Here is a 25,797-nt window from a genome sequence, read left to right on the forward strand (position 1 = left end):
TCGCCACGCCACCCAGCCCGCCCGCAACCGCGCCTTAGCTCTGCTTGTAACCGTCCCCGCGACCGACGGGGGCTGCGCCGCTCCCGGAGGGACTGCCGCACCGGGCACGGGCGCTGCGCCGGAGGGAGAAGCGGCTCCGGACCGCAAGCCTCCAGTGCCCCTGCCCTCAGGGTCGCACGCCTCCCAGCAACTTCGCCAGCTCGGCCGTAAGGGCGGGGGGGGAAACGGAACCGAACGCCTCCGTGCCGCGCCGGCCCCTCCCGCTCCCCCCGTTCCAACGGCACGGTCACCCTCGCCGCTGCCGCACTCACCTGCCGCCTCCTTCGCCGCTCCGTTCCCCTCGCGCTCCCCCGCCGTCCCGCCGGGCTCCGCGGGCACCGACAGCCGCCGCGCCCCGGAGACCCCCGCGGCGGGAGGTCCCCGGCTGTCGCCTCCTTCCCCTCCGCCCTCCTGCCGCCTCCGGGGAACCTCCCGAAGGGCGGTCCTGAGCCGCCTGCCTCCCGATGCCCGGGCGCCAGCCGCAGCGAGCGCTCCACAGCCGCCCCGACCGCCGTTCCCGTTCGCTCCCGGTCTCCCCCCCGCCGCACCGGGACACCGCGAACCCGCTTGCCGGGACCAATCAGCGCTCGCGGTTTGGGCATGCGCACTAGGGAAACCGCAGCACCCGCCCCTTGCCGCATCCCGGTTGGCTCCCCGGGACATGTCAATCACCTCTCTCGCCGCCTATCAGCGCTCGCGACTGGAGCATGCGCAGTAGGGAGACCGCAGTACCCGCCCCTTGCCGCATCCCGGTTGGCTCCCCGGCACACGTCAATCATCTCCCTCTCCGCCTATCAGCGCTCGCTCTTTGGGGCATGCGTAGTACGGAGCCCTCGACCCCCGCCCCTCCGGCATTCTGATAGGAAGACAGAATGGCAACTGACGTGCCTAGGCAGCCAACCCGCGCTCCGCTCCTCCAGCCCTCCAGCCCTCCCGCGCCATCTGATTGGCCCGCTCTGCATCCTCACCCGCCGGCTCGCCGCCCTGCCGGGACCCCCCCCCGCGCCCTTCGGCCGCGCGGCTTGCCGCCGCCGCCGCGTTTAAAAGGCGACAACGAACCGCGCTCCTCTGCTTCACGCGGAAAAGGGGGGCGGCTGGTTGCCCGCAGCAGGAAAAACCCTTCTGTCTTGCGTTGCCCTTCGCCCTTACCATTGCACGGCTGTGCGCTCGTCAACGTAAAGCAGCCGGCTGACAGACGCACGCTCAGAACTTGACTAGGCTGGCTGGGGTTTTTGTCTGTCTTACACACACGGACTTGCACTCCTCTGAGGAAACACATTCTTTTTTAAGTACAGCTTCTCCCTGGGGAAAAAACGTGCCCACTCCAAGCTCCCAAACACCAGGGAGCCGTGGGGAAAACAGTGAAAGCCAAGACCCACAGCGGCAACGTTAAGTGCAATTTGGCTTCAATTCTGATCACGCACTTAAAAGCCTCTCTCGGCCCTACCAATGACTGCTCCTTTTCGGGAAGGACAAACTTTCTTACCTGAACATCCTAAACTGAAGGCTCCACGGAACAGAATGGGGATTGAGCCACAGGACAACGTGCCGTCCATTTACACTAATGGGGAAAAAAAACCCTAGAATTCAACCCCAAATTTACAATTGCATGTGTCTTTTCCAAGCAGAAGGAGCCTGTGATTCCACAAAAAAAGAAGGGCAAAGAGCTGGTCAGCTTATCAGAGAAAGACAGTGACAGGGAGCAAGACAAGGTGACACAGAGAGAGGGAGAGAGAGGCAAAAGGGATGGAGAGGCCAAAATGAGCGCTCCACAGCCTCCCCTCCCTCGCCCCGACCCCCGTTTCCCCGTTAACTCCCGGTACCCGCCGCCAGACCCCACGGACGCGTTTGCCCGGGAGGCAGCTGTTCAAACGGGATTGAGACGGCGCGCTCTGATTGGCTGCTTTCCACCCCGCCGCGCAGTCCTCCTATTGGATGCTCCTTCCCGCGCTCCGCGCCCAGGTGCCCGCCTCAGCGTCGGACCTGACTGAGGACTGCGCAATTTGGGCATGCACAGTACGGAGACCGCAACGCCCGCCCCTCCGGCAACCTCATTGGCTGCCTTGGCACATCAATTGCCATTCTCCCCGCCTATCGGCGCTCCGCCCCTCCAGCCCTCCCGAGCGATCTGATTGGCCCGCTCTGCATCCTCACCCGCCTCGTCTGTCTTCTTTAAGCAAGTTCTGTTTCAAGCACAGCCTCTCCTTGGGGGGAAAAAAATGCCCGCTCCGAGCTCCCAAACACCAGGCAGCCGCGGGGAAACCAGTGAAAGCCAAGACCCACAGCGGCAACGTCAAGTGCCATTTGGCTTCAATTCTGATCACGCGCTTAAAAGCCTCTCTCGGTCCTACCAATGACTGCTCCTTTTCTGGAAGGACAAGCTGAACGTCCTAAACTGAAGACTGCACGGAACGCAACTCCACTGGCAGCCAATTTGCCTCTTCTCCGGCTTCCCCGTGGAATATCTTGTATCGCCCTCCAACTCGCAAATGTTCTTCCCCAGTCCACGGCCCCACACGCGGAATCTCCTGAGCGGTGAGCGGAATCAACCGCGCAGGATTTTCTTCACGGCATGGAGAAGGCGACGCTGGCAAAAAAGCAGGCCAAAGCACCTGAACCCATCTGCCGCCCCCAGACCGCGGCCAAGAGACAGGGAGCACCCTGCCCGAGGGGCCGCGCACCCCGCGGCTCCGGCCGGCAGGTCTCTCTCCCCTCCGCCCCCCGGCACCGAGGAGGCGCTGCCGCCTCGCCCGCGCCCCCTGGCAGCGGGGCCGCCCCGGGAGAGCCGGGGGACCCCGCCTCGCCGCTGCCCCCGGGAAGGGCGCGGACGGGCGCGGGTTTAATCCCCGAGGGAGAGAGAGGCCGGGCTCCCCGCGCTCACCTCCCCAGGGAAAGCGCGGCCAAGGGCCGCTCCAGCTCCGAGCAGCTCCCGCTCGTTGCTGCCGCAGGTCACTTCGGCTCCGCCTGACGCGGCCCCCGGGCAGCGCGTGCGCGCCCCCTCCGTCTGCCGCAGCTCTGGCTCGTCGAGGCCCCCCGCCTCCGCAGCTCCCGCTCCCGACGAGCTCTGTGCAGCAGCCTGGGCTTCCCGCGAGGTCACAGATCCACTGCTGCCAAAAGAACGAGGGTTGGGATTATCCCTTCTAAGAAGCCATCGAGGGAGGGATGTCGTTTTCACACCAATGGGGACCTGACCCCCGTCGGGGGGACGGACACTGACACGCAGAGACCTGACCGCGAACCCCTGCGGGTCAAACAGCGTCTCTGCCCCAGGCCGTGCGCTGCAGTACCAGAGTTTCGCCACAGGGCGGCAGCACTGAGGCGCGCCGCGGCACCTCTTTGGGGCGGCCGGGTGCAGCACCGCGCTTTGCCCGCAGCCTTTCCTTCCTTGTCCAATTTATACAACGGCCTCGGCTCATCAGATTTCGCCAGGGCTGCTCTCCTCGCATTACCACCAGGTGGTTCCCCAATCCCTTTCCCGCGAGCTAAAATACCCCCTAACGGGCTCTTTTTCAGAGCACCGCTACTACGCCGTCCTCCCGTTACGCGGTCACACAGGACGACACTCATCTTGTAACAGAGACAAGCAATAACTATGAAAGCTTCTAGCAGCACTCCACAGGCAATACTAAAACCTACTCACGACATACCACCCTCACAAGTTGTGCTCCAAGTTTATCCCTCCCTCTCCAAAACAAAACAATTCCGGCACGCGGCTCAAGTCTGTCTAACGCTCAGCGCCGCAATTGGGACGCTCGGCGACACAGGCGGCTTCACAACGCTCACGCCCCTTGCACCCTAAAGCCACCGCAGCTTCTGCTGTAGTTTTTGGCATTCGAGTGCATAGTCAGAACCAAGGCCTATCCGAGAATTAAACCGAACTGCGGTACGCCTCACCGCTACGTACGGAGCCGGCTCTACACCACGACTGAGCGCTGGAACAACCGATACCAAAAGCTGGCCGCACAAGCAACCCCACAGCAAGTACCGTACGCCTTTAAGGCGCTCGCAAGCCAGTACGCGCTATCCTGCCTAAATTCTGTACCGCGACTTACGGACGAGGGCCTTGCGAGCGCGTGCCCGGTCCCGGCTCTCAGCGAAGAAAGACCCCTCGCCAGAGGTCCTCATCCGTGTCATTTGCATGTGCACGTACCACAAGCCCCCGAAAGTGGGAGGGCTCCCCTAGGAAAACAAAGCGGGGGCAGCGCCCCAAACAGCCGCAGCCCCCGGCCCGCAGGCCGGCAGCCGCCCCCCGGCACGGCAACGCTTCCGGCCGACCCGAGAAGGGAGCCGTTCGTGACGGCCAGTATCGACACCCCCCTTTTCCAGGCAGCTCGGGGAACTCTCTTTGCCAGTGTTGCCTTGGTACATTTCCCTCGTCCAGCTGCTCCTGTCTGTACCCTGTATACACTATTAAGATGGTTTTCTAGGCACGTTTCCCATTGCCTGGTTAGCATGATACTAACCCTAACCATGATCCTAACCCTAACCCTAAACTGACCCTGTCCCTGACAATAACACTCACCATATCCCTAACATATGATAACCATAAGCCTAAAGCTCACCATGACCGTAAACTAAGCCTAACCCTAACGCTAAGTCTAAACCTAAACCAACCTTAATCCTAACCCTAAACCAAACCCTAACCCTAACCTAGCCCTGACCCTAACCGTAACCCTGACCCAAAACCTAACTTAAGTTTAACCATAACCATAAACCTCAGTATACCCATAACCTAAGCCTAACCCTAACGCTACGACTAACCCTAAACCAAACCTAAACCTATCCCTAACCGTAATCCTAATCCTAAACCTAAACCTAACCCTAACCCTAACCATAACCTAGCCCTGACCCTGACCGTAACCCTGACCCTAAACCTAACTTAAGTTTAACCATAACCATAAACCTAAGCATACCCGAAACCTAAGCCGAATCCTAACGATACTTCTAATAATAAACAAACCCTAATCAAAACCCTAACCGTGATCCTAACCCTAACCTGACACTGACCATAAAACTCACCATAACCCTAACATATGTTTAACCATAACCCTAAAGCTCACCAAAACCATAAACTAAGCCTAACCCTAACGCTAAGTCTAAACCTAAATCAAACCTAAACCTATCCCTAAAGGTACTCCTAACCCTAACCATAACCTAGCCCTGACCCTGACCATAACCCTGACCCAAAACCTAACATAAGTTTAACCATAACCCTAAAGCTCACCATAACCGTAACCTAAGCCTAACCCTAACGCTAAGTCTAAACCTAAACCAACCTTGATCCTAACCCTAACCCTAACCTAGCACTGACCCTGACCGTAACCCTGACCCAAACCTAACTTAAATATAACCATAACCATAAACCTCAGCATACCCGAAACCTAAGCCTAATCCTAACGATACTTCTAACCATAAACAAACCCTAGTCAAAACCCTAACCCTAACCTGACACTGACCATAACACTCACCACAACCCTAACATATGTTTAACCATAACCCTAAAGCTGACCATAACCATAACTTAGCCTAACCCTAACGCTAAGTCTAAACCTAAACCAACCTTAATCCTAACCCTAACCCTAACCCTAGCCCTAACCCTAACCTAGCCCGACCCTGACCGTAAACCTGACCCAAAACCTAACTTAAGTTTAACCATATCTCTAAACCTCATCATACCCATAACCTAAGCCTAACCCTAACGCTACATCTAACCCTAAACCAAACCTAAACCTATCCCTAACCGTAATCCTAACCCTAACCCTAACGTGACACTGACCCTGACCATAAAACTCACCGTAACCCTAACATATGTTTAACCATAACCTTAAAGCTCACCTTAACCGTAACCTAAGCCTAACACTTACGCTAAGTATAAACATAAACCAAACTTAATCCTAACCCTAACCATAAACCTAACACTAACCTAGTCCTGACCCTGACCGTAACCCTGACCCTAAACCTAACTTAAGTTTAACCATATCCCTAAACCTCAGCATACCCGTAACATAAGCCTAACCCTAACGCTACGTCTAACCCTAAACCAAACCTAAACCTATCCCTAACTGTACTCCTAACCCTAACCTAGCCCTGACCCTGACCGTAACCCTGACCCAAAACCTAACAATTTTAACCATAACCATAAACCTCAGCATACCTGTAACCTAAGCATAACCCTAACGCTACGTCTAACCCTAAACCAAACCTAAACCTAACCCTAACCATAATCCTAACCCTAACCCTAAACCTGTCAAGATTAACCATAACCATAAACCTCAGCATACCCGTAACCTAAGCATAACCCCAACGCTACGTCTAAGCATAAACCAACCCTAATCCTAGCCCGAACCGTGATCCTAACCCTAAACCTAACACTAACTCTAACCCTAACCTAGCCCTGACCCTGACCGTAACCCTGACCCTAAACCTAACAAGTTTAACCATAACCATAAACCTCATCATACCCATAACCTAAGCCTAACCCTAACGCTACATCTAACCTTAATCCAAACCTAAACCTATCCCTAACCGTAATCCTAACCCTAACCCTATCCCTAACCCTAGCCCTAACCCTAACCTAGACCTGACCCTGACCCAAAACCTAAGTTAAGTTTAACTTAAGTTTAACCTAAGCATAACCCCAACGCTACATCTAACCCTAAACCAAACCTAAACCTATCCCTAACCGTAATCCTAACCCTAACCCTAAACCTAACCCTAACCCCAACCCTAACCTAGCCCTGACCCTGACCATAACCCTGACCCAAAACCTAACAAGTTTAACCATAACCCTAAACCTCAGCATACCCGTAAACTAATACTAATCCTAACACTACTTCTAACCCTAAGTCAAACCCTAATCCTAACCCTAACCATGATAATACCCCTAAACCTAACCCTAACCTCACCCTGACCCTGACCATAACACTCACCATAACCCTAACATATGTTTAACCATAACCCTAAAGCTCACCATAACCGTAACCTAAGGCTAACCCTAAAGCTAAGTCTAAACCTAAACCAACCTTAATCCTAACCCTAACCATAATTCTAACCCCAACCCTAACTCTAACCTAGTCCTGACCCTGACCGTAACCCTGACCCAAAACCTAAGTTAAGTTTAACCGTCACTATTTAGTGATTCCTTTCCATTTCTCTTTAACCAATCTAAAGCTTTGACTCTATTATTTGCTTCTGAGCTTTGTTGCCTCCAGTCTCACTCAGGGCTCTGTTATAATTTAAATATTAAATACTCCAAATCACTTTCCAATGCTGTTTAAAATGTAAAACTTCCTTACTTTGTTTCAAATACAGTCAATCATGTCTGCAATTTATTGCATAATGGCTGTCCAAATGAAGCTGTTAATGACTCCAAATCAGTTTTCTGCTTTTGTAATTTAAAAAGTAATTCCAAACTATTAGTTTTTTAAACTACAATACAGATTGGAAATAATTACTGCCTAGTTTATTAAGTAACAGCTGATGTTAAATTTAGTTATTGCTCGCACCTAAATATTTCATTTATTTACACTTTAATATTTTTGTCATTACATTACTACTAAGTGGATTGACTAGCACACATCATTTTTTTTTAATATAAACTAGAGTTTTTTCTCTACAGGTATTACTTCCAATTAGTGCTCCAATATTTATATTCCACTATTTTTAGTTTTATTGTATAAATCGGGGGTCATTACTGCCTGCAGAGTTTTAAGTAATAGCTGGAGTAGATTATAGACATTATTTACTCCCAAAGACTCCTCTAGTTATGGTTATTTAAGTTTTAATTCTAAATGTCTTACAGTAAATAAGTAGTTACAATAATAAAACACAAGGACCTTGGAATTTCCAGGCAAACCCACCGCAGCGCCTCGACGTGTCCGGAGATCGTCGGTGCCGGCTCCGCCAACAACGCGCCCAACCAACCCACGGGAGGAGACTCAGCCCAGACTCCTGCGTCATCACGCCGCGCCGCAGGGAGCGCGCGGTCTCCGCCATGGTGCAGCTCGGTAAGTGCCCGCGGACGGGGCTCAGCCGCCCGGCCCGGCCCCGCTGCTCACCGCTCCCCCTCTCTTGCAGGCAGCCCCCTCCTGAGGGCTTACCGCGGCGGGCACGTCGTCATCCGCCTCGCCCTCGGGGGCTGCACCAACCGGCCCTTCTTCCGCATCGTGGCGGCGCACAGCCGGCGCGCCCGGGACGGGAAGTACCTGGAGCAGCTCGGCTGCCTCGACCCGCTGCCCAACGCCCACGGCGAGCGGGTGGCGGGGCTCAACCTGGAGCGGCTGCGCCACTGGCTGGGCTGCGGCGCGCAGCTCTCCCGGCCCGCCGAGAAGCTCCTGGGTAGGCCCGCAGCTACCGACTGGGCGGCGGCCCGGGGCGGCTCGGCGCAGCTCGGCCCAGCTCACCGCCTCTCCCTGCAGGTCTGGCGGGGTTCCTGCCGCTCCACCCCATGACGGTGACGGGCGCCGAGAGGCTGCGGCGGCGGCGAGCGCAGGAGGCCCCCACAGCGCCTGCGGACGGCTCGCCGGGGCCCGGCGCCGCGCGCTGAGACACCCTGGCCGAGGGGCTGCACCGTCCCCTCAGTGCTCTGACCGCATTAAAGCGTCATTTGCACACTCTACACTGTGCGTGTGCTGCTCTCTCCATTGACCATGGCTGCCGAATTTAGAGCAGCAGAAGGGATTTTCCTAGTACAATTTAGCCCAAGCTTCTAAATAAGTAAGTAAATAAAACCTGGTATACTGAGCTTATAAAGCATCATTCTCAGACAGCTGTTGTGATGCTGTCAGCAGGTGAGGACTGTGAACCAATTACAATGAGCAATTCTAGTGTCTTGCAAATGGTCAAAGTGCAGCACAGTGCTGGAAAAAGGGTATGGCTGAGGCTTCCTGGAGTTTGCTAGAGAAAAGCAGCAGCAGTTGCCTACAAGCACCAAACACCACTTATACTTCGGGCTGAACCTGCTTTTCTTTGGAGCCATGATGGCCTGTTGCTTAAGGGCGCTGTGCATAGTAACGTAACACATAAGGATTTAGGTTCAAGGGTGTATATGTTACTGTGGACACTCCAACAAATACTCTAGAGCAAGGGCTAGAGAAAAAGGAGCAGGAATTTTCCTTTCTTGGTAGGAAGAAGCTATTCAACTTACTCAGCTATACTGTCACCTTCCCCTCCTCCCCCAACAGTTGTGTAGGCTAAAAAAAATAGCGGCATACAAGGAGCATAAGGCAGAGGGAAAGCAGAGTGGCATAGGGCTGACGCACAGCAAAAGCTAGGCTTAAAGAAAGCGACGGATGAAGTTTTAGTCTCTAGCATAGTAAATCTTCATAGCATTTCATAGCAATACTGTTAAATTCGTCATGTTTAAGTAGCTCTTGTTAGCTTGGTTAGCAGTCTACTCACACAAACCAAAATCTTCATTTCTGCTCTGACGCTGTGATTTCTTCTGTCAGCTGTTCCATTGGCTACGGCAACAAAATTTGTTACCTTTCGATTGAGAAACTATGGCTGGATCCTAGAGCAAAACCAAACCAAATATGCTTGCATATGGCTTACATATATGGCAAATACTGTATCATCCCCACTGCAGACTGTTCCTCAGTCTGCAGACCCTGTGCCTCATTCACATTTTAATTCACCTGATTAACGTTACTCATTCCCTGCTTTCTTCGTGGTCCAAGAATACTTCTGTTTTCCATACACCGGACAGCTGGAAATTTGCCACGTTAAACACAGGCCCACTTCCACTGGCACCTTCCTTTCCACTGATGCTGCTACAGAAGCAACACCCTGGGGCAGGGGAACAGCAGCGGAGAGTTGCTGCAGCCATCTCCTCAGTGAACATCAACAAAAACCTTCCAGCAAAAATATAGGCTAAATGAATCGTTAACAACCAGAAGTATGGAAATTGTCAATTTAGGCAAATTACGCAGATGCTGGAGATTTCCCTTGGCATTTCAGCTCCAGTAGTCATGGAATTCTCAAGTTATTGTACTTAATGCAACTGGCATCTAGAAGTCCCTCACTAAGGCTGTCTTCCAATCTGAGGGAGAACATACCTTAAGAAAGCCACCTTCTACCCAAAGGCAAATTATCTTTTCAATAGAGTGCATCTCCTATAGAGTAAAAGATGACTAACTGCTCATTAGTAGAAAATCCATTGTCTAGACAACTCTTTTCAAATAGTTCCCAATATAGTTTTTATATATGTATATATACAGTCATGCAATTTGATTTTATTTAATTCTTGAAAATACTTATTTTCTTCATTCGAAAATACAGCAGAACTTCTAAATCATTAGGTTGTCTTTTTTGAGAGACAAGGCAGAGGTCGAGTGAACTGCAGACACACTCTGAAATGGTTACAGCTAGGTTAATTAGGTGCTTAATTAGGAGACCATTAGGTGCTTTCTCCATCCCTCTCCCCATTTTCCTTTCTTCTGTACATGTGTTATATATACATTTATGAATATCCACAAATAGTTGACATCAAACAACTTTTAATGATAAGGGCTTACTTAATAAAAATTAACCTTTTGGCACTGCCGAAGAGATTAAACTACATCATAGTGTAAAATCACTTCCCAGCCTAAATTCATGCATCTCACTTCTAAACAGCTGCTTGCAGATTTAGAGGGAGTATTTGAAGGGTTTGTATTGCAAAAGGCAAATATCACTTTGCAGCTCACAGTGCAACAGTGACCACATACAGTGATTTCTGCAGAACACAAATGTATGGCAAAGGAAGAAAATAAGCAATGCCTACTTTCAAAGTTATTTCTATGGGCTGTGTGACTTCCAACTCTGCATGACGGTGCCAGGCAGTGGGTTTTTTCCAGACACCACCAGCATTGCTCCAAGCCTCAAATTAACATACATTGGCCTTGACTTAAAAGTACAATGTATGTAAACACTACACAAATACATATACACAATAAAGTCCATATTTGATAAAACTGAAAATGTAATACATATTCTATTAGGCAATGCATATGGGCATAACAATAGTTTTATAACTATAGAAACATATTTTGTAATATTATTTACAGGTGGAAGCAGAGACAAACATTACCATCAAATACATTTATTTCATCCATTCTGTGAAACTTTTGAAGATCCTTGCTTACAACAAAACGATCTGCAACTCCAGCTACCTAGAAAAGGAAAGTACTCGTGACTCATTTAGTGCCATAGTGCTAGCTACAAAACTTAAGCAGAGAAAACATTTTAAGAAGTAGTAAGAAGTAATACCCCACTAGCTAGTGGGACCGGAAAAAAGGAAAAAGTTTAAAAGTTTGATAAGGAAGAGAAATTAAGGACCAAAAAGTAATGAAAAATTCTCCAAAGTTGAGTCTTTAAATTGTCAGAAATCAGATGTGCCAAATGTACAATTTCTCATGCTATTTTGTTCTAGCTTCATCCTGAACTTTCTTGGAAACGGCTGTCCCATCATCAAGGAAATGGCACATCAGATATTCCTATAAATATGATGCTACCTAAGCCCAAAGATGAACAGACTCAGCAATCTGACAGTCCTTTACCTCTGAGTGCTTGACTTTGTAACTTCAGTAGTGTTCCTCCATTTAAGTAAACACTGAGTAGCGTGAAATTTGCTTCTCAAATTAAAAAAAAAAAAAATTAATACTCGGGGTCAGACAATAAAAACAAGAGGTTCTTACAAGTTGCGCATTATGCTTTCAGCACTGGAGTACAGTAAGCCACAACAGCTAAAGATTACACACATTACTTCATCTTGGCATCATAGGTCAAGAACCAGAATAAACTTAGGTGAACAGTCAAGTACAACTCGTTTAAAAGAGTGACCCTCCAGAGAAAACCCTTCTTCTGGACCTAAAGATGAGTTAAGCAAAAATAACCTCTACGGGGATGCCGCACACAGCACATGTAAAAAACCAAAATGCCCATCAGCCTTGGTAAAACCTTGGCTGCCTATTCAAGTACAGAGGTAGGCTGACGGGAATCCTAGTAGTAGTTTTATTTCTGTTTTCATCTTTGCTTAACCGGAACTTGTAAGAGATCTCCCACATTTACAAAATTCCAAAACCAGGATAATTAAGAATTCTCATGGTAAACGAGACCCAAAGCCCTTTTAACTAGTTTCAGTGAGATATGGAAGATCCAGCTTTAGCTGACAAGTGCTTAATCACTGATCCCCATGCAGATTTTAACGTCACAGGCACAACTGTAAGAAAAACAAGGATGATGTGCTGCAGGCTTTCACGCAAACGACTTTTCTTAAATTCTCAACTCAGAGTAAGCTTCTACCCAAGGGAAGCAAAAGACTGTTCTTCTCAAAGGTGGGTTATGCTAAGTCATTGCAAGCCCCTGTAGTCGTAGTTAAAAGTCTAAGATGGAAGGAAATACATATCAGCAACCATTCCTGTGGATCACAGCCAGAGCCTACCAAGCAGGGTTTGGGAGCCAAGCTGCTGTGGTTTCACCCCACAGCAGCTTACTCGGAGTCGTTCTGCTGGTGGGAGCTCTGCACACTCAGGAGTCCAGCTGTGCCTCTTGGCAGAGTATTTATGCCACACGAGCAAGACCAGTCGCTGTCAGCCTTTACCAAGTTTTGAAACGTACCCTCCAGAGCCAGGCCTACCATAGGCAGGGGCCAGGACCCCACAGGTTCTCCCTGGTACTCTCTGAGGCCTCGCAGGAGTCACCACTGCCCTTGGTGACCAAGGCCGCTCTGCCTGGCCAGGAGATGGCACATTCAGCCCACAAAGCTGGTGGAATGCCGCAGACCCTGTTCTCCAGCAGCAGCAATGCCCACAGTGGGTGCGCAGCCCTGCAGCTGCTGCTGCTCAAGAGAGACAGCGGCTGCCCTGCCCAGGCGCCAGACTTCCAGGTCCCCTGCCTCAGGCCGGACAACATCGCTTGTCCCCCCGGGGATTGAGGGGGACGGAGGGAACGGCCTCGCACTGACACCACCGTGTCCTGTTGATGTGGTCCCTGGGCACAGATGGGCCTTTGGCACCTCAGGGGAAGGATGAGCAGTGCCAGGCACCACCAACTCATCCCTCATCCTCCAGCCAGCAGGGGAAAGCTTGGTAAAGCCAGCACAGACCTTCTGACCATGTGCCACGCCCACTGCTGCCATCCTGAGGGTGCACAAGCCCACCGCATCGCGATGGAGAAGCTGATGGCGACGCAATGAGGCAGCAGAGGCTGTGGCAGCTTCTCCCATTTATTCATTCCGTATGCGCGGCAAGAGTGGGCGCTGCTCATCAGTGGGCAGCAGCTCCTCAGTGGGCAGCAGCTCATAGGTGACACAGAGGGAAGAGAAGAGACAGCCCAGGAAGGACACCAGGCTGGCGAAGTACATGGCGCCGCTGGCACTGCCCACGGCCGCCGTCAGTGGCCCCATGGCCAGGGCCACGAGGATCTGCGCCAGGAAGTACTGGCAGCTCAGCAGGGAGATGTCAACGCCCATCCCACGACGGGTGCCCTCCGCCTGCGAGCCTACAAACTGCAGGGAACCCAGCGTAAGTGGTTGCCACAGGAGCCCCTCTCCCTTCCCAAGCCCAGGGCTCACCTCGCAGCTCTGGTAGTAGTCACAGAGCAGGGAGTAGGGCAGCGTGCAGAGCGTGGCAAAGAGGATGCCGTAGGTAGCACACAGTGACAGCAGCAAATAGACGTTTCTGGAGAGCGTGGCCAGCCCTGTGCCCAGCCCAAAGGCCAAATACGCCACAAAGTACAGTGTCCGTGCACTGAACCGCTCCTCCAGCTTCTCCAGCATGGCTGCAAGACAACAGTATGGCATTCGGGGTGAACTGCTGCTAGCCGGTCAGTGGGCCCGACGGGTGCACCTTTGGGCCCCGCAGCACAGTCATTGGGCAGCCACATCTCAGCGGCAACCGTTATACCTTTGAGTAACTAGGGGCTCACAAGTGAGTGCCAAAAACCCCCTTCCAAATCCCCCTGCCACCATGCAGCCTTGCTGCCCTACCTGTGTGGCGGGCACAGCAGAGCTGAAGCCTGGCAGTGCCCACTGTCCCGGAGAGATAAATGGGAACTGTCGCGGAGTGGGGGAAGTGGACACACACACAACACGCATGACAAGGTGCTGGAGTGGTGTGTGACACCAGAGTGTTCTGCCAGGGGCGCATGGGCACTGAGTGCTGCTGCGCCAGAACTATGCCTATGGTGGCTGCTTGTATTTCTGGATTCAATGTATGTTGAAAATGCCACTTGTGAAAGGAACTATATACTAACAGAGATGTGTTTTCCCTGGTCTGCTGACCTCAACTGCTGTCAGTGCAGGCTAAGCTAACTCACAGAGAGAATACAATGAAAAAGATCACTTTGCTGCAGTACTCATGCTGTATGGTAGGCTATAAGCAACATAAATGCTAGACTACTTGTTACAGAAACACCACTTAAGGGGCAGGTGTATTTTTCTCACAGCAGTGGCTAAGATGGCTGTACTAAGTACCTGAATAGAAAGCAGCACTGAATGCATAGATGCACATTCCCCAGCAGCCCATGGTGACCCCAGCGTTGTACTTCTGATACTCATCTGAGTTGTGAGGTGCTTTCGGATTCCCTTGAAACACTACTTCTCCCATGAAGTCGGTATAGAAGAGTAACATCCCCTCAAACGAAAGCCATCCTGAAAGAAGCCAGAAGTAACCTATTAGGGCTGCAGACTGTTTGCTCTTGTAAGCTTACATGAATGCTAGCAGATATTTTACAAATCACAACTGAAGACAGGTTGTGCGAAGTGAGTACTATATAACATTCAGCCACATTTACCCGAGTCTGCTGTTCCCCATGCATTATGCTACAATGTTTGTCAAAGACATTCAAGATTCTAAAGACCAAGACTTATCCTTTGATAAGTGGAAGTGGATTTCCCAAGTGGAATCCTAGAGGCTGACCGCAGGCCACAGAATACTGGTTTAGCAAGACAGAAAAACAGATTGCAGCAGTCTGAGATGCCTTCAGGTTTTGACAGGACACAACGCTCGGTTTCACAGAGTAGCTCATCACATAGTTGTTTCAGGTTGCTGTTGTCCTCCCACACAGAACTGGAAGGAATGCTTCTTATGTCCTGGTTGCAGCCTCTACAGTACCGCCGACACAGTGAGAAACTGCTCACAAACCAGCGTCAGGGCCACTGATGCAGGCAACCTCTTAATTCCTTTCACAGCCAATAAGTATTAACTACCTGTAAACTGAACTGCTTCCAAGCCCTTCCTAACGATCAGTCCTGCGCTGGTACGAGTAAAGGTAACAGTGCATTGGTTACGGGCCCTCCTGCAGTCATGTTCTGCGCCCCGTCATGGCCTGTTCTGAGACCCCTATACACACGCTGCCACACGGAGGAAAGTGAATGCTGGTCTCAGGTGTGTAAGTAGGGAAATACAACTTATCTTTCTGCTCAGTAATGCCAGTTTCAGAGTGTTAAAAAAAAAAAAGAGAAGGTTGATAGTTTCAAGTTCTTGGTTCAATGGCATTTCTCCTCCCCATGTAAACATTCCATTTAATTAATGCACTGATTTAGGCCGTGGTTATTACCTTTCTAGGAATGTAGGCATTACTGTTTTATCGTTCGGTTGACTGGGGTTTTTTTCCCTTCTCAGTGTTCTAAGAAACTAAATACCAGAAAGTACCTTATTGGTGAGCGTATATGGAACAAATCATGTCCTCTCTAGTTAGCAGCTATTGCAGCAACAGATAATATACTCAAAAACATGCACCCGAGGTAGACTACTTCACAGTCAAAGCAAGACAGTGCTTTCTGAGTACCTAGGAAGTGGTTGATGCAGAGGTTACGAAGAGCCTTGGGCATCTGGCAGATGGTCGAACAAAGCAGCTTCACGGAGAGCGGCTGCTCAGAGGTCTCGCCTGATCCATTCAGCTCACTCTCATACTTAACACCATTCAGCAAGATATTAGCAACCTGCACCATAAGGACTCCCAGGTCAACAAACACGGTAAGAAAAACCCAAACATCCTTTGAACAAATCTATGCAATATGACACACCTATATGATCATCTGAAAGTTAAACTGCTGCTGTAGTATGTCGACTTGGAGATTAAAAACAGTGTATTCAGCTCAGCTGTTAAGTTCAGTCTTGCAACAAGTGATAAATGGCAGCACTGTGCTGCAGCTTTCAGCATACTTGAAACAGTGCTCTTCACTTCTCTAGGGTATTTGGCAACCAAATCCCGATGCTAGCATAGGGAAGGCATAAATTCCATTACATTTAATAGGAGTTGTACCCACATTTAGGTGAATTTGGTTCCTGAATTTGTAGAGACATTAAGGAAGAAGAGGCCGGTCTTAGCTGAAACATATTCTCATCACTTGCTAACCTTGATGCTTGATCTCTGCGTGCACAGCATGTAAAACCCTAGCCCTAACAAAGCCTGCTCTCACAAACGGGCTGAAGGTACAGCAACAGCAACGAACCAATCAACCAAAACAACAACAACAAACACCACAATACACCACCCCCCAAAAACAAAGCCAAAAAAAAAACCCAAACAAACAAAAAAAGACAAAGCAAAACAAAAAACCACACACACACACACACAAAAAAAACACGCAAAGAAAAAAAACCCCACGGAGGACAGTTGACAGTTTACCTCATCCCGGATCATAAAAAAAAGGGGCCAGCATACAGAGGTCTCAGACATTCCAAGTTATCACCAACCGTGGGAGGTGAGGTCAGTCTTATCTCTGGGTAAGGGAAACCTCACCTCCCTGATGGAACCAGATGTAATGACTGTCATAAGAAGCAGCTCATGGGAGAATTCTATCCCTGGCCCTATCTTGCAGGTATTTCTGTGGAAAGGGAAGATACAGACTCAATAAAAACGTGCCTTTTTCTGCTCTCGTGATAACTCCCTGGGTGGTGAAGGAGGGCTAACAATACCAACCTGACTTTCACACGTGGCCCTGTGAGAGCAGAACACTCCCATTTCTGCCATCTTAACAAAGGCAGCTGACAGACTGCCAGTCATAATTCACATCCTAACTGCTATTTTACCGATAAAGTCATAGCAGGTATGCTGTTCCCATAATGACTTTTATAGGCAAACTGTCACAAGCAGTCTTTAATGATGGATTTGTGCACCACGCATTTAAAACTATATGAAGAGATTAAATGGACAGTCCGGTTTACATGGTCATTTTCTGCCCTTACCTGTTGGCTGAAGGTTACATTTCTTCTTCTGTTATTTTCTGGACAGTGTCCTGTTACAATATCTGGAATGGCCAAGGTCTGAGGTCTTTTCAGGATCCCCGACGACCGTGGCTTTATCGCATCCAGTGAGCCCACACTCAGCGCCTCGCCATCAGGCCCTGGCGTCACGCTGCTCTCCCCTTGCTCCAGAACTCCATTTTCTCCTTGGTAACAGCCGTCAGGCACCCGAGGAAAGCTGACGCTGACAGGCTGCCTGGGCAAGCTGGCTGGAAGTGCTAAGTAACTACTGGGCCCGCCTGTAAAACAGTCTATAAGCACACTGTCAATATTTGAAGTCCCAAATGATGATGCAAACTCATTAATTCCTGTCAAGGAATTGTCTCTGCTTACAAAACTCCCGTATTTGGGCGTGAGTGGGCTGAGGGGGGACACGGGACTTGTAAAACTCGCATACAAGTGAGCTGAGTTATCGGAAGCAAAGTTTTCATTTACGCCCTCCTCAAAGAAGAGAGGTGGAGAAGGAGGGAGAGGAAGACTTGGACTCTTCATCACCTTTTTCTTCCTGCTAAAGGACCTTAAGGGTCTTTCTGGAATGCTAATTAGAGTCAGCACAGTAGTGATAGTCAGTATAACTGAGGTGAAGACATAGATGACGCGAAGTTGCCCTCCCACAGCTTTTCCAAAACTGGTTTTATCCCAGTGTATTCCTCCAACAACATAACCAAAGCCACCTCCAAGACCTGGTGGAAAAACAGAGCCAAGATTATCTTCCCTAGCCAATTCTGGAAGTCAGTAGCAGCACAGCACCACTTGTCTAATGATTCGTAAGTAGAATCCGATGCGTTACTTCTGTTTTACTACTCAACCCCTTTTCAGTTCAAATGCAGTGATAGACACAGTTATCCGTGCTACAAGGACAGTTTGGATGTACAAACACAGTACAGAAAGAGGGAGAAGGTCAGTGCTGATACAAAGAATTAAAAATGGTAGTTCCTTCTTTGCCAAGAACAAACCACTTTACCTTCACAGCTATTTCAGTCCGTAAAACGGAAGTGTCCACCAGCCTCGTGGCAAGACTCTGCAATCAGTCAGCTAAGACTGTTTTCCTGAAAGTAAGTGAAAATCCATTTTCCTCACTCAGTTAGAGGAACGCAGATCTAACTGCGTCCAAGACAGACTGAATCACTTCAGAAGCATAGCAAGCTCGTTACTCAGCAATGCGTTGACAGCATGCAAAACTGCCACTGCATTACTACCAATGAACAGGGAAGTTCTGAGGGCACCGCATACTTGTCTCACACCATTCGCAGGGTAAAAGTCTTACGACGCTATCCTCTCTTTCTTATGAACACATTCAAGAGCATAAACAAGCCTCCTGATGGAGAGGAAAACTAGACTAGGGCAGTACAGCAATTGAAGATGGCAGCAATGAAGGATCATAGCCCCTAGGAAGCGCATTTTCCTCCCATACATCAATTAAATAAGGCATTTTCCACACCTGCAGGATGCTGAACCTCCTCCCGCAACAGACAATTTTCTTTCCATAGCTGTTACAAATGACACGGGGAACCTTCAGATGAACAACCAAGGACTGTGTCTTGTTTGACTTTTGGTAGTTACAAAAGCCTTTTGCAGTAAGCAGAAGCTTGTTTTCAAAGTTATTAGTGCTACCTCTCCAGGTATTCAGTTATTATGCTTATACAGGAATAGGTCAGCAATTTACACTCTGCTTTCTCACAGCAGGGCTTATTTACTTAGGGTTCATGTCACCTAGGAAGCACCAAGAAAGCATACCTGCCAACAAAGCGTGGATGTTGAGGCCCCTGTCTTGATCCACTGGGCTGCATACATCCATCATGTAGGCATGACTGGGATTGTCTGCGGAGTCTGCGCTGAAGTCCATGAGGACAACACCACAGACCGTAAGGATGATCCCCCACTTGTGGTTATTCGCAGTGTCAGACAAGGCACTCCCTATATCTTTGCCATTCAGCGTCAGTGAGAGCCCAAGCAAAGCTCCTGGGAACAAAACCAAACCAAAATCAAAATCAAACCATTGACTGCTTGTAAGCAAAAAACCTGCACCGCTCCATTAACTAAAAGCATGATAGTACCTGCACAGCCTTGGGGTAAGCACTATTGTTCTTGTTTAGATGATGGCAGTCTGGGGAATAAGCATGGCTGATGAAATACACAAAATCCTTTCCCACTGTTCAAGCTTACAAATGTCTGGAGTTGTTTTTGGACAAGGAAAAACATTCTCGACCCTCAAAACGTCACCTCTTCAGACTCTGCTAAGACAAGCCTTTTTATGTGTGGATCTCTGGCTGCCAAAGCACCACCTTGGTGCCACTCACCACGTTTTTCACACCCATAACACCCAACATTTTGTTCAGCCTAGTGCTACAGGAGATGTCAGAAGAGAGATGCACAATGTTTCTACTTTACAAGTGTTATGCCCATCCTTTCTAAAAGACGCACCTACTGCCAAGACCAGAATGAAAGGTCTTCTCCTCCCGAATCTTGAGGTGCATCTGTCACTCCAGGCCCCCAGTAAAGGCTGTAGCAAGAACCCTAGGAAAAAGGGCATCACCCATAAGTAGCATTTTTCTACAAGCTTGTTTCACAGCCAAGTTACAATAGGTAGCTTAAAAGGCAGTTATGGGTAGAACACCATGGCACAGTGATATCCTCAGTCGCTGCTAGTCACCCAAGTGCACACAGTGTGCTTCCTGGCATTTCCCAGGTCAGGGGCTGGTTAATGTCACGTGCCGCTGCTCACTGTCACGGCAGTTCACTCTACATCATCAATACAGCAGAGTTTGGCATCAGGTGAAGAGTAAAAGTACAGCAGTTATACTTTCTAAGGGACTCTGTATTAGTAGTGGTTGACAGTCTTTAATGACTACAATGCTTCATTTCAGGAAGTTAAACAGGAAAAGGCAATCCCACTCCACTTTTTTCGGACACCTTTGCAAACTGTCTCCGTATGCTTTTTTTTCTTTTAGTAAGGACATAAATGGATATACTGAACCCCTTTTGCTAGTTTTTAAATACAGGAACAGAGTAACCAAAACTTAGCCTTGCACAAGATGTAAGAGGCTGGGAAGACATTAAAAGAAGAGACCTTTTGATCACACCAGGACCATTTCAGGCAAGACACAGGAAGAATTATTCTTCACTCAGTTATGTAAAGTTATGGCTAGTGTTTCTTAATGTCACGAGCACACAGAATATACTTGTGAACAGCTAAGATAGGGAAAACAAAAACATATACCACCCATCTAGTGGAAAAAACAATAGGGAAGAAATAGCATAAAGAAAAGTTACCTAATATAGGGCTGATGAACCACACCATTCCATAAAGTTGGTCTGGGAGCCCCATCTGAAGCAGCACAGGGGTAACATAAGCTGTTTCCATAGCATAGCTGAACTCGAGCCCAAAGAGAATGCACCCATTAAACAGGAGTTCTAGGAAAGACCTCTGAGGCTGGAGATCCCCAAAGTCCATCAAATCAATAGGACATGGAGTATTTGGCGGTGGTGGTGGCGAAGGGCGAATGTGTTTTCTCCTTTTCGGATGTCTCTTGAAGTTGTTGGCCCGATGACTTATGTGCCGTGTGACCGATCCAGAATAGCCTGGAACTTGGGACCTCCAGATTTCCTGAGAAGCCACGCCTGGCAAGAGAGCAGCATCGCTGACAGGGGTTGTTGCAGATGGTGGAATCATCATGAGTAGGTGTCTGAAAGAAAAATAGCTCAGAATAAAACAGTTGAGCAAGAAAAAATTTGCTTTATTTCATTTACCAAAGTTCAAGCCATTTCTCAATATTTCACATACTGAATATAGCCTTCGTATCAGTTACAACCTCTTCTCTCTGTCTCTTGACATGAGACACACATTTTATGGCCACGTCTCCTCCATCTTTGCACAAAGGAGACACCAGAGATTCTAGCTTGGTTAACTAGGAATTGCCTACCATCATCAAGGATTAACACTGAAATATTTAAAACGACTAGCAGTCAGACACATCACATTTCCCTGGAGGTTCCCATAACAGCAATGGGCTTACATGTATCTGCAATTCACTTGAACTAAAGTAAGATGAATCACGACCTCAGTCTACGTTTACAGTGAAGCAAAACTGTGGCTTGGCTGCAGATCCAGACCTCTGCTGCAATGTGAAATCACCTTTCAGTACTGATCCTAGCATTTCTGCTGCCCAGGCTGAGGCCGAGGCTTAATGCGGAACTTTTTTTGCAAAAACTGAGTTTGGTTTTCTTCCTGTTTGCATTCCTGAATTCAGTGGAGATGCGTGGTTGCAAAGACAAGGTCTGATCCCCTGCTTCTTGCTCGTTCTATTTCTGCAAGACTTTACAGGAGTGCCCAAAGAATATGTTTTTCAATTTCAGATTACACAAGCTGAACAATTGGATGAGGTCAGCTGAAAACAAATATGCTTGGAACAAGAAGTTCATATCATTTCTCAGTGCATGAACTGAAGTTTCAAACTAACTCCTGAGAAGATGAAACACACCCCACAAGCCACGCTCGGAACTGCTACCCCTCTCGGCAACTCATGGTGGTCAAGTGTTGAACAGCCTCCTCGGGTCTCATTGGAATCAGGCCCGTAGCCAAAGCGTGCAGAGTGTGGTGTATAAAACAGCCAAAGGGACTCCAAAAGAGCATCTCAGGCTAGATGCTGACAGATCTGCTGAATTAACGAACCACATGTGATTTATTGCCTCTTGTTGCCAGAAAGGGAAAAAGCTCATAAGCCTAACCTTTTCCTTCTGCTTTATTGCCCATGGACCAAAGGCTGCTGCTGCTGCACAGGAATGGCCCCGCATCACACCACACCTCTTCAGGAAAATCCTCACACCTGCACACCAGTGAGCAAAACAAGAGTCTAACGGTTTTGTTTACAGTTCCCCTGCGGAAAGGACTCCCAGCTGTTCTGCTGCTTTGGCTGTACAGAAATCCCACAATCTCCCATTTTCTGTTTGACACACCAGTCTTTCTTCCTGTAGCCCTTAGTCTATGCAACGCGTATCCTCATCCTAGATCCTCCTTCATCTTCCTGCTCCATACCATGCATTACAAAGACATTGTATCGCAAGCGGTAAGCAGAAACATTTTGGTGAGAGAAGGAAAGAACTCCACACTGCTCAAAAATACACGTCGTGCTTTGCCATTACTTAGCTATTAAATTAAAAGGATATTACTGACAGCGTGTCACTGGACCAGCAGGTCAGAGTAAAACTGTGACCTGAGCCTCTATTCCTCATCATCCATTTTCCTCAACTTATAAATTCCTCATCAGAGGACATATTCGAAGGATTTAAGCCTGTCCTCAGGTGAATCCACCAGGTGTTCACAACAGCTCCAAGGCAGGAAACCTCTCTTTTGGCATGAAAAACAATTACATGGCTGTTAGCTTTCACTGTCAATAGTTATTTGCGATTTTTGGCACTTGACATTCGTTACCCCAGCCGCTGTACATCTCAATCCACGGGGCCTTGGTGATCCCGGCTCTGCTGCCAGCTGCCGGCACCGCCAAACGTGCGCAGGGACCGGTCATCGCTGCTCCTCCCCGGCACCTCTACGCCCAAAAAGTGTTTCTGCTTCCTTGGCAGAATCTGGCCCCGATTTTTCTGCGGTGGGTACCGGGGGCTCCGAACACCCCAAGGACCCTGCCCACTCTCGCCGCCTTCCCCACGCCCGTGTCGGCCGGAACGGGCCGTACTGCCCGCGCTGAGCAACCGCCCGGGCGCAGGGCGGGGCCGCCGCCATCGCCCCCCCACGGCCCCGGGCCCACCGGGCCGCAGCGCTCCCCGCCCGGCGACCTCACCTCCAGCGGCCCCCGGCCGGGCCCGCTCCCCGCCGCGCGGTGACACCGGCCGCTCCCGGTGACGTCGGCCCGCGCGGCTGAATCGCCCCCCGCGATTCGCCGGCGGAAGCGCCGCCCCCGCAGCGCCGTCACGGCCGCGCGCCCGGCCGCTGCTGCCCCTGCCCCGCCTTACGGCTCCGCGTCCCCACAGAGCTCTGCCGGCAGCGGTTGCGATCGCGCTCCGCTCCCGCAGAGACATCCCGGCACCGCCAGGGCCGACCAGGAGCAGCCCCGAGGCTGCGCGCCAGCCGAGAGGAACGGAAATCCAGCGCTCTCGCTCCGAGCTACCCGCGCAGCCCCCGCGCCTGCTCTCCGTACCCACGCTCGCCCCGGAGCGGTGTCAGCCGCCGCACCGGCACCGCCGCAGACTTAGCCCACATTGGCACTGGAATCGCAGGGAAAGTGGGTCGCGATAGTAGGATTTTTAGCTGGAGCGGGGATACTTTTTGGTAGGCTGAGTAGATGCCATAGATGACGCTGCACTTCTCTCTCTTCTAATTAACAGTAGTGCTCAGTCTTCCCCTTCCTTAGGTAAGGCGATTCGTCAATTTTGTGCTCGTGTTCCAGATTTCCTCCTGGTTTGCAAACCAAAGTGCCATTACGTATTTTTTAAGAAACTTCAACCTCAGAATACTCAGCCTAAGCATTAAGCACTAAGACCATCTCTCTGGGAAGCCTGTTCCAGTGACCACCTCCTACTGACAAACCTTTTCCTAATGTCCAATCTGAACCTTCCCTGACTCAGCTTCCTTCCAACTCTTCATGTGCTATCACTGGTTACAGCTGGAGTTACCTAGAAGAATACAGGCATCCATCACATAGGCTGAAGCGCTCTTTAAACCCCAACTATCCTTGCTCCTTCCACAATCCACTTTTCTTGATCATTTCTGGAGCCAATGCCAGTTTGCTCTTGTCCCTCAAACTCTTCCAGTACATTCCAGGTACACAAGAGCTTTTACTCCATTGCTAAATGCAAAAGAAACTGCTTTCTGCAACACTTATTATATCAGTTGAAGAAGTAAATTTATATTTCCATAAATGCCCAGTCATGCCAATAAGGTCCACGGCCTATGGTACTGAACTCAGTGCAAATACAGAGTAAGACACAAAAAAAGAAGCAAGTTCAAACAAAGTGAGGTGCCTTTCAATTATGTGTTCATAATGCCTCTATGGTAAGAGGAGATTACCACATCAATTACACCGCCCTAGCATCCCTTACATGTCAGCTGAGTAGGTGTAAGGAAGTTGGTGGGAGGCTAATACAATGTAAGAACATAAAGAAGTCTCATATATGCCAGTTTGCACAGCACCTCCATATCTGACCCTTAGCATATTGTCATATGATTTTAACAGCCCAGATAAATCGTTTCCTGAACCTGGATTCACCAAACTCCTATGCTGGCTACATTAACAAATGCAATTAAACATTTAAAAGGGCACTTGGTTTTAATGTAGAAGGGAAAGCACAAGGGAAAACAAACAAACAAACAAACAAAACAAAACCCACAGCCAAAACATCATCAGAAATGAGACCCAGTCTTTTGCTGCAGAGTGAACAGCCATGATAACAGCACTGATCCATTTGCATTAAAATTGAGTTGTCAATTCATTGAGAAATGAAATTCAACATAGTGAACGACTATACAAGATAAGAATGTGATTTTTTAAAGAAACAAGTACGCACTTCTGACAACTGCTGTCTGCACTTGGTAAGTCTGCACTTGTGTGGATACAACAGCGTACAAAAGCAGTTTGTGTCTGCTCCCGTCCTTTCCGGGAACAAAGCAGATCTACCCAGTTCTTTTCAGATGCGAGATGAGGCCATGTTCCTGAAATTATTCGTTAAGAAATATCCTCAAGATGCCCTGACAAGTGTGCCAGGCAACTACAACATACAATACGGCGCATTGAGCTCTAATAATACAAAAAGACAAAAATGACCCCACTGTTGACAAATACACAGAGGATGAACATACTCTTGGACTGTAGTTCAAACTGTTTCGCAAAACAAATGAAACTTTTTTTAAACCGGCAAAGTCTTCAGTAAGTAAGTAAAGTAAGTAAACCAATTAGAAAAACTGGAATACTATTAACGGTACAAATGAAACATCAGTAATCCATCAGCCTAGTCTACAGTTGCTGTATCAAACAAAAACCAGAAAGCCATGGCCCCTTCCCAAACCTCAGAGAACAATTATTCAGAAAAAATTCTCTAATGTCACACTTCTCTGAAACTATTAAAATGTCATGCAGTGACAGCCCAATAGGTTTGCACTTGATTTGGCTCATGTTTCAGTTCAGACATGCAACTCCCACAATAGCATGCATTTGCTTTCTCGAGCTTTGTGCAGTGACTTCTCAATGAGCATTTCTATTTGCTTCTGCAGGACAAACTAGTGACGCCCTCAAAATAACGTGAGGACATTCCCCCAGCTCCTGTCCTCACCACACAACAGCTCCTTCCATGGCTGATCTCTCTATGACACTGGAAACTCGGTACAGTTCCGATAATTAGTCACTAGAGGGCACTTAGAGAACCCAGAAGATTGAGAAGGCACTCGGCATCCGAAGGCTGCGGTCCAACACACAGTTTAGAGTCCAAGTGACAAGTTTTATGTTTACTTCCTAACGAGCTCCTGCGACCAACACTTTAAGATACAGAACCACGGACATAATTATATTTCAGAAGAGCTTTA

General features: G+C 49.1%; 2 protein-coding genes across 23 annotated transcripts in view; one reads left to right on the plus strand and one right to left on the minus strand.

Annotated features, from left to right (window-relative positions):
• SLC45A1 (solute carrier family 45 member 1) overlaps nucleotides 1-25,797 on the minus strand; it is a 58,884-nt gene that overhangs the window by 1,627 nt on the left and 31,460 nt on the right. For 3 of the 22 annotated variants that reach the window (XM_065037764.1, XM_065037762.1, XM_065037761.1), the window contains 8 exons: nucleotides 20,541-20,953; nucleotides 19,692-19,784; nucleotides 19,005-19,229; nucleotides 17,211-17,518; nucleotides 15,808-15,961; nucleotides 14,492-14,668; nucleotides 13,592-13,797; nucleotides 10,519-13,525 (listed from right to left, as the gene is read on the minus strand). In XM_065037764.1, coding sequence (XP_064893836.1) covers nucleotides 13,244-13,525; nucleotides 13,592-13,797; nucleotides 14,492-14,668; nucleotides 15,808-15,961; nucleotides 17,211-17,518; nucleotides 19,005-19,229; nucleotides 19,692-19,784; nucleotides 20,541-20,943 — 1,848 coding nt within the window. In that variant the 5' untranslated portion in view covers nucleotides 20,944-20,953 and the 3' untranslated portion in view covers nucleotides 10,519-13,243. Of the gene's footprint in view, nucleotides 1-311; nucleotides 896-1,188; nucleotides 2,627-2,920; nucleotides 3,147-10,251; nucleotides 13,526-13,591; nucleotides 13,798-14,491; nucleotides 14,669-15,807; nucleotides 15,962-17,210; nucleotides 17,951-19,004; nucleotides 19,230-19,691; nucleotides 19,785-20,540; nucleotides 20,954-21,995; nucleotides 22,094-23,062; nucleotides 23,221-25,797 lie in introns of those variants that run through there. The other 19 variants (XR_010467463.1, XR_010467462.1, XM_065037756.1 and 16 more) reach the window with 17 other exon arrangements.
• MRPS16 (mitochondrial ribosomal protein S16) lies at nucleotides 7,900-8,656 on the plus strand. Its single transcript, XM_065037826.1, has 3 exons — nucleotides 7,900-8,045; nucleotides 8,116-8,376; nucleotides 8,457-8,656. Exons 1-3 carry the CDS (start codon nucleotides 8,033-8,035, stop codon nucleotides 8,582-8,584), a joined length of 402 nt encoding a protein of 133 aa, XP_064893898.1. The 5' UTR covers nucleotides 7,900-8,032; the 3' UTR covers nucleotides 8,585-8,656.

Source organism: Columba livia, chromosome 21, assembly GCF_036013475.1.
Source record: "Columba livia isolate bColLiv1 breed racing homer chromosome 21, bColLiv1.pat.W.v2, whole genome shotgun sequence".
NCBI lineage: Eukaryota > Metazoa > Chordata > Aves > Columbiformes > Columbidae > Columba > Columba livia.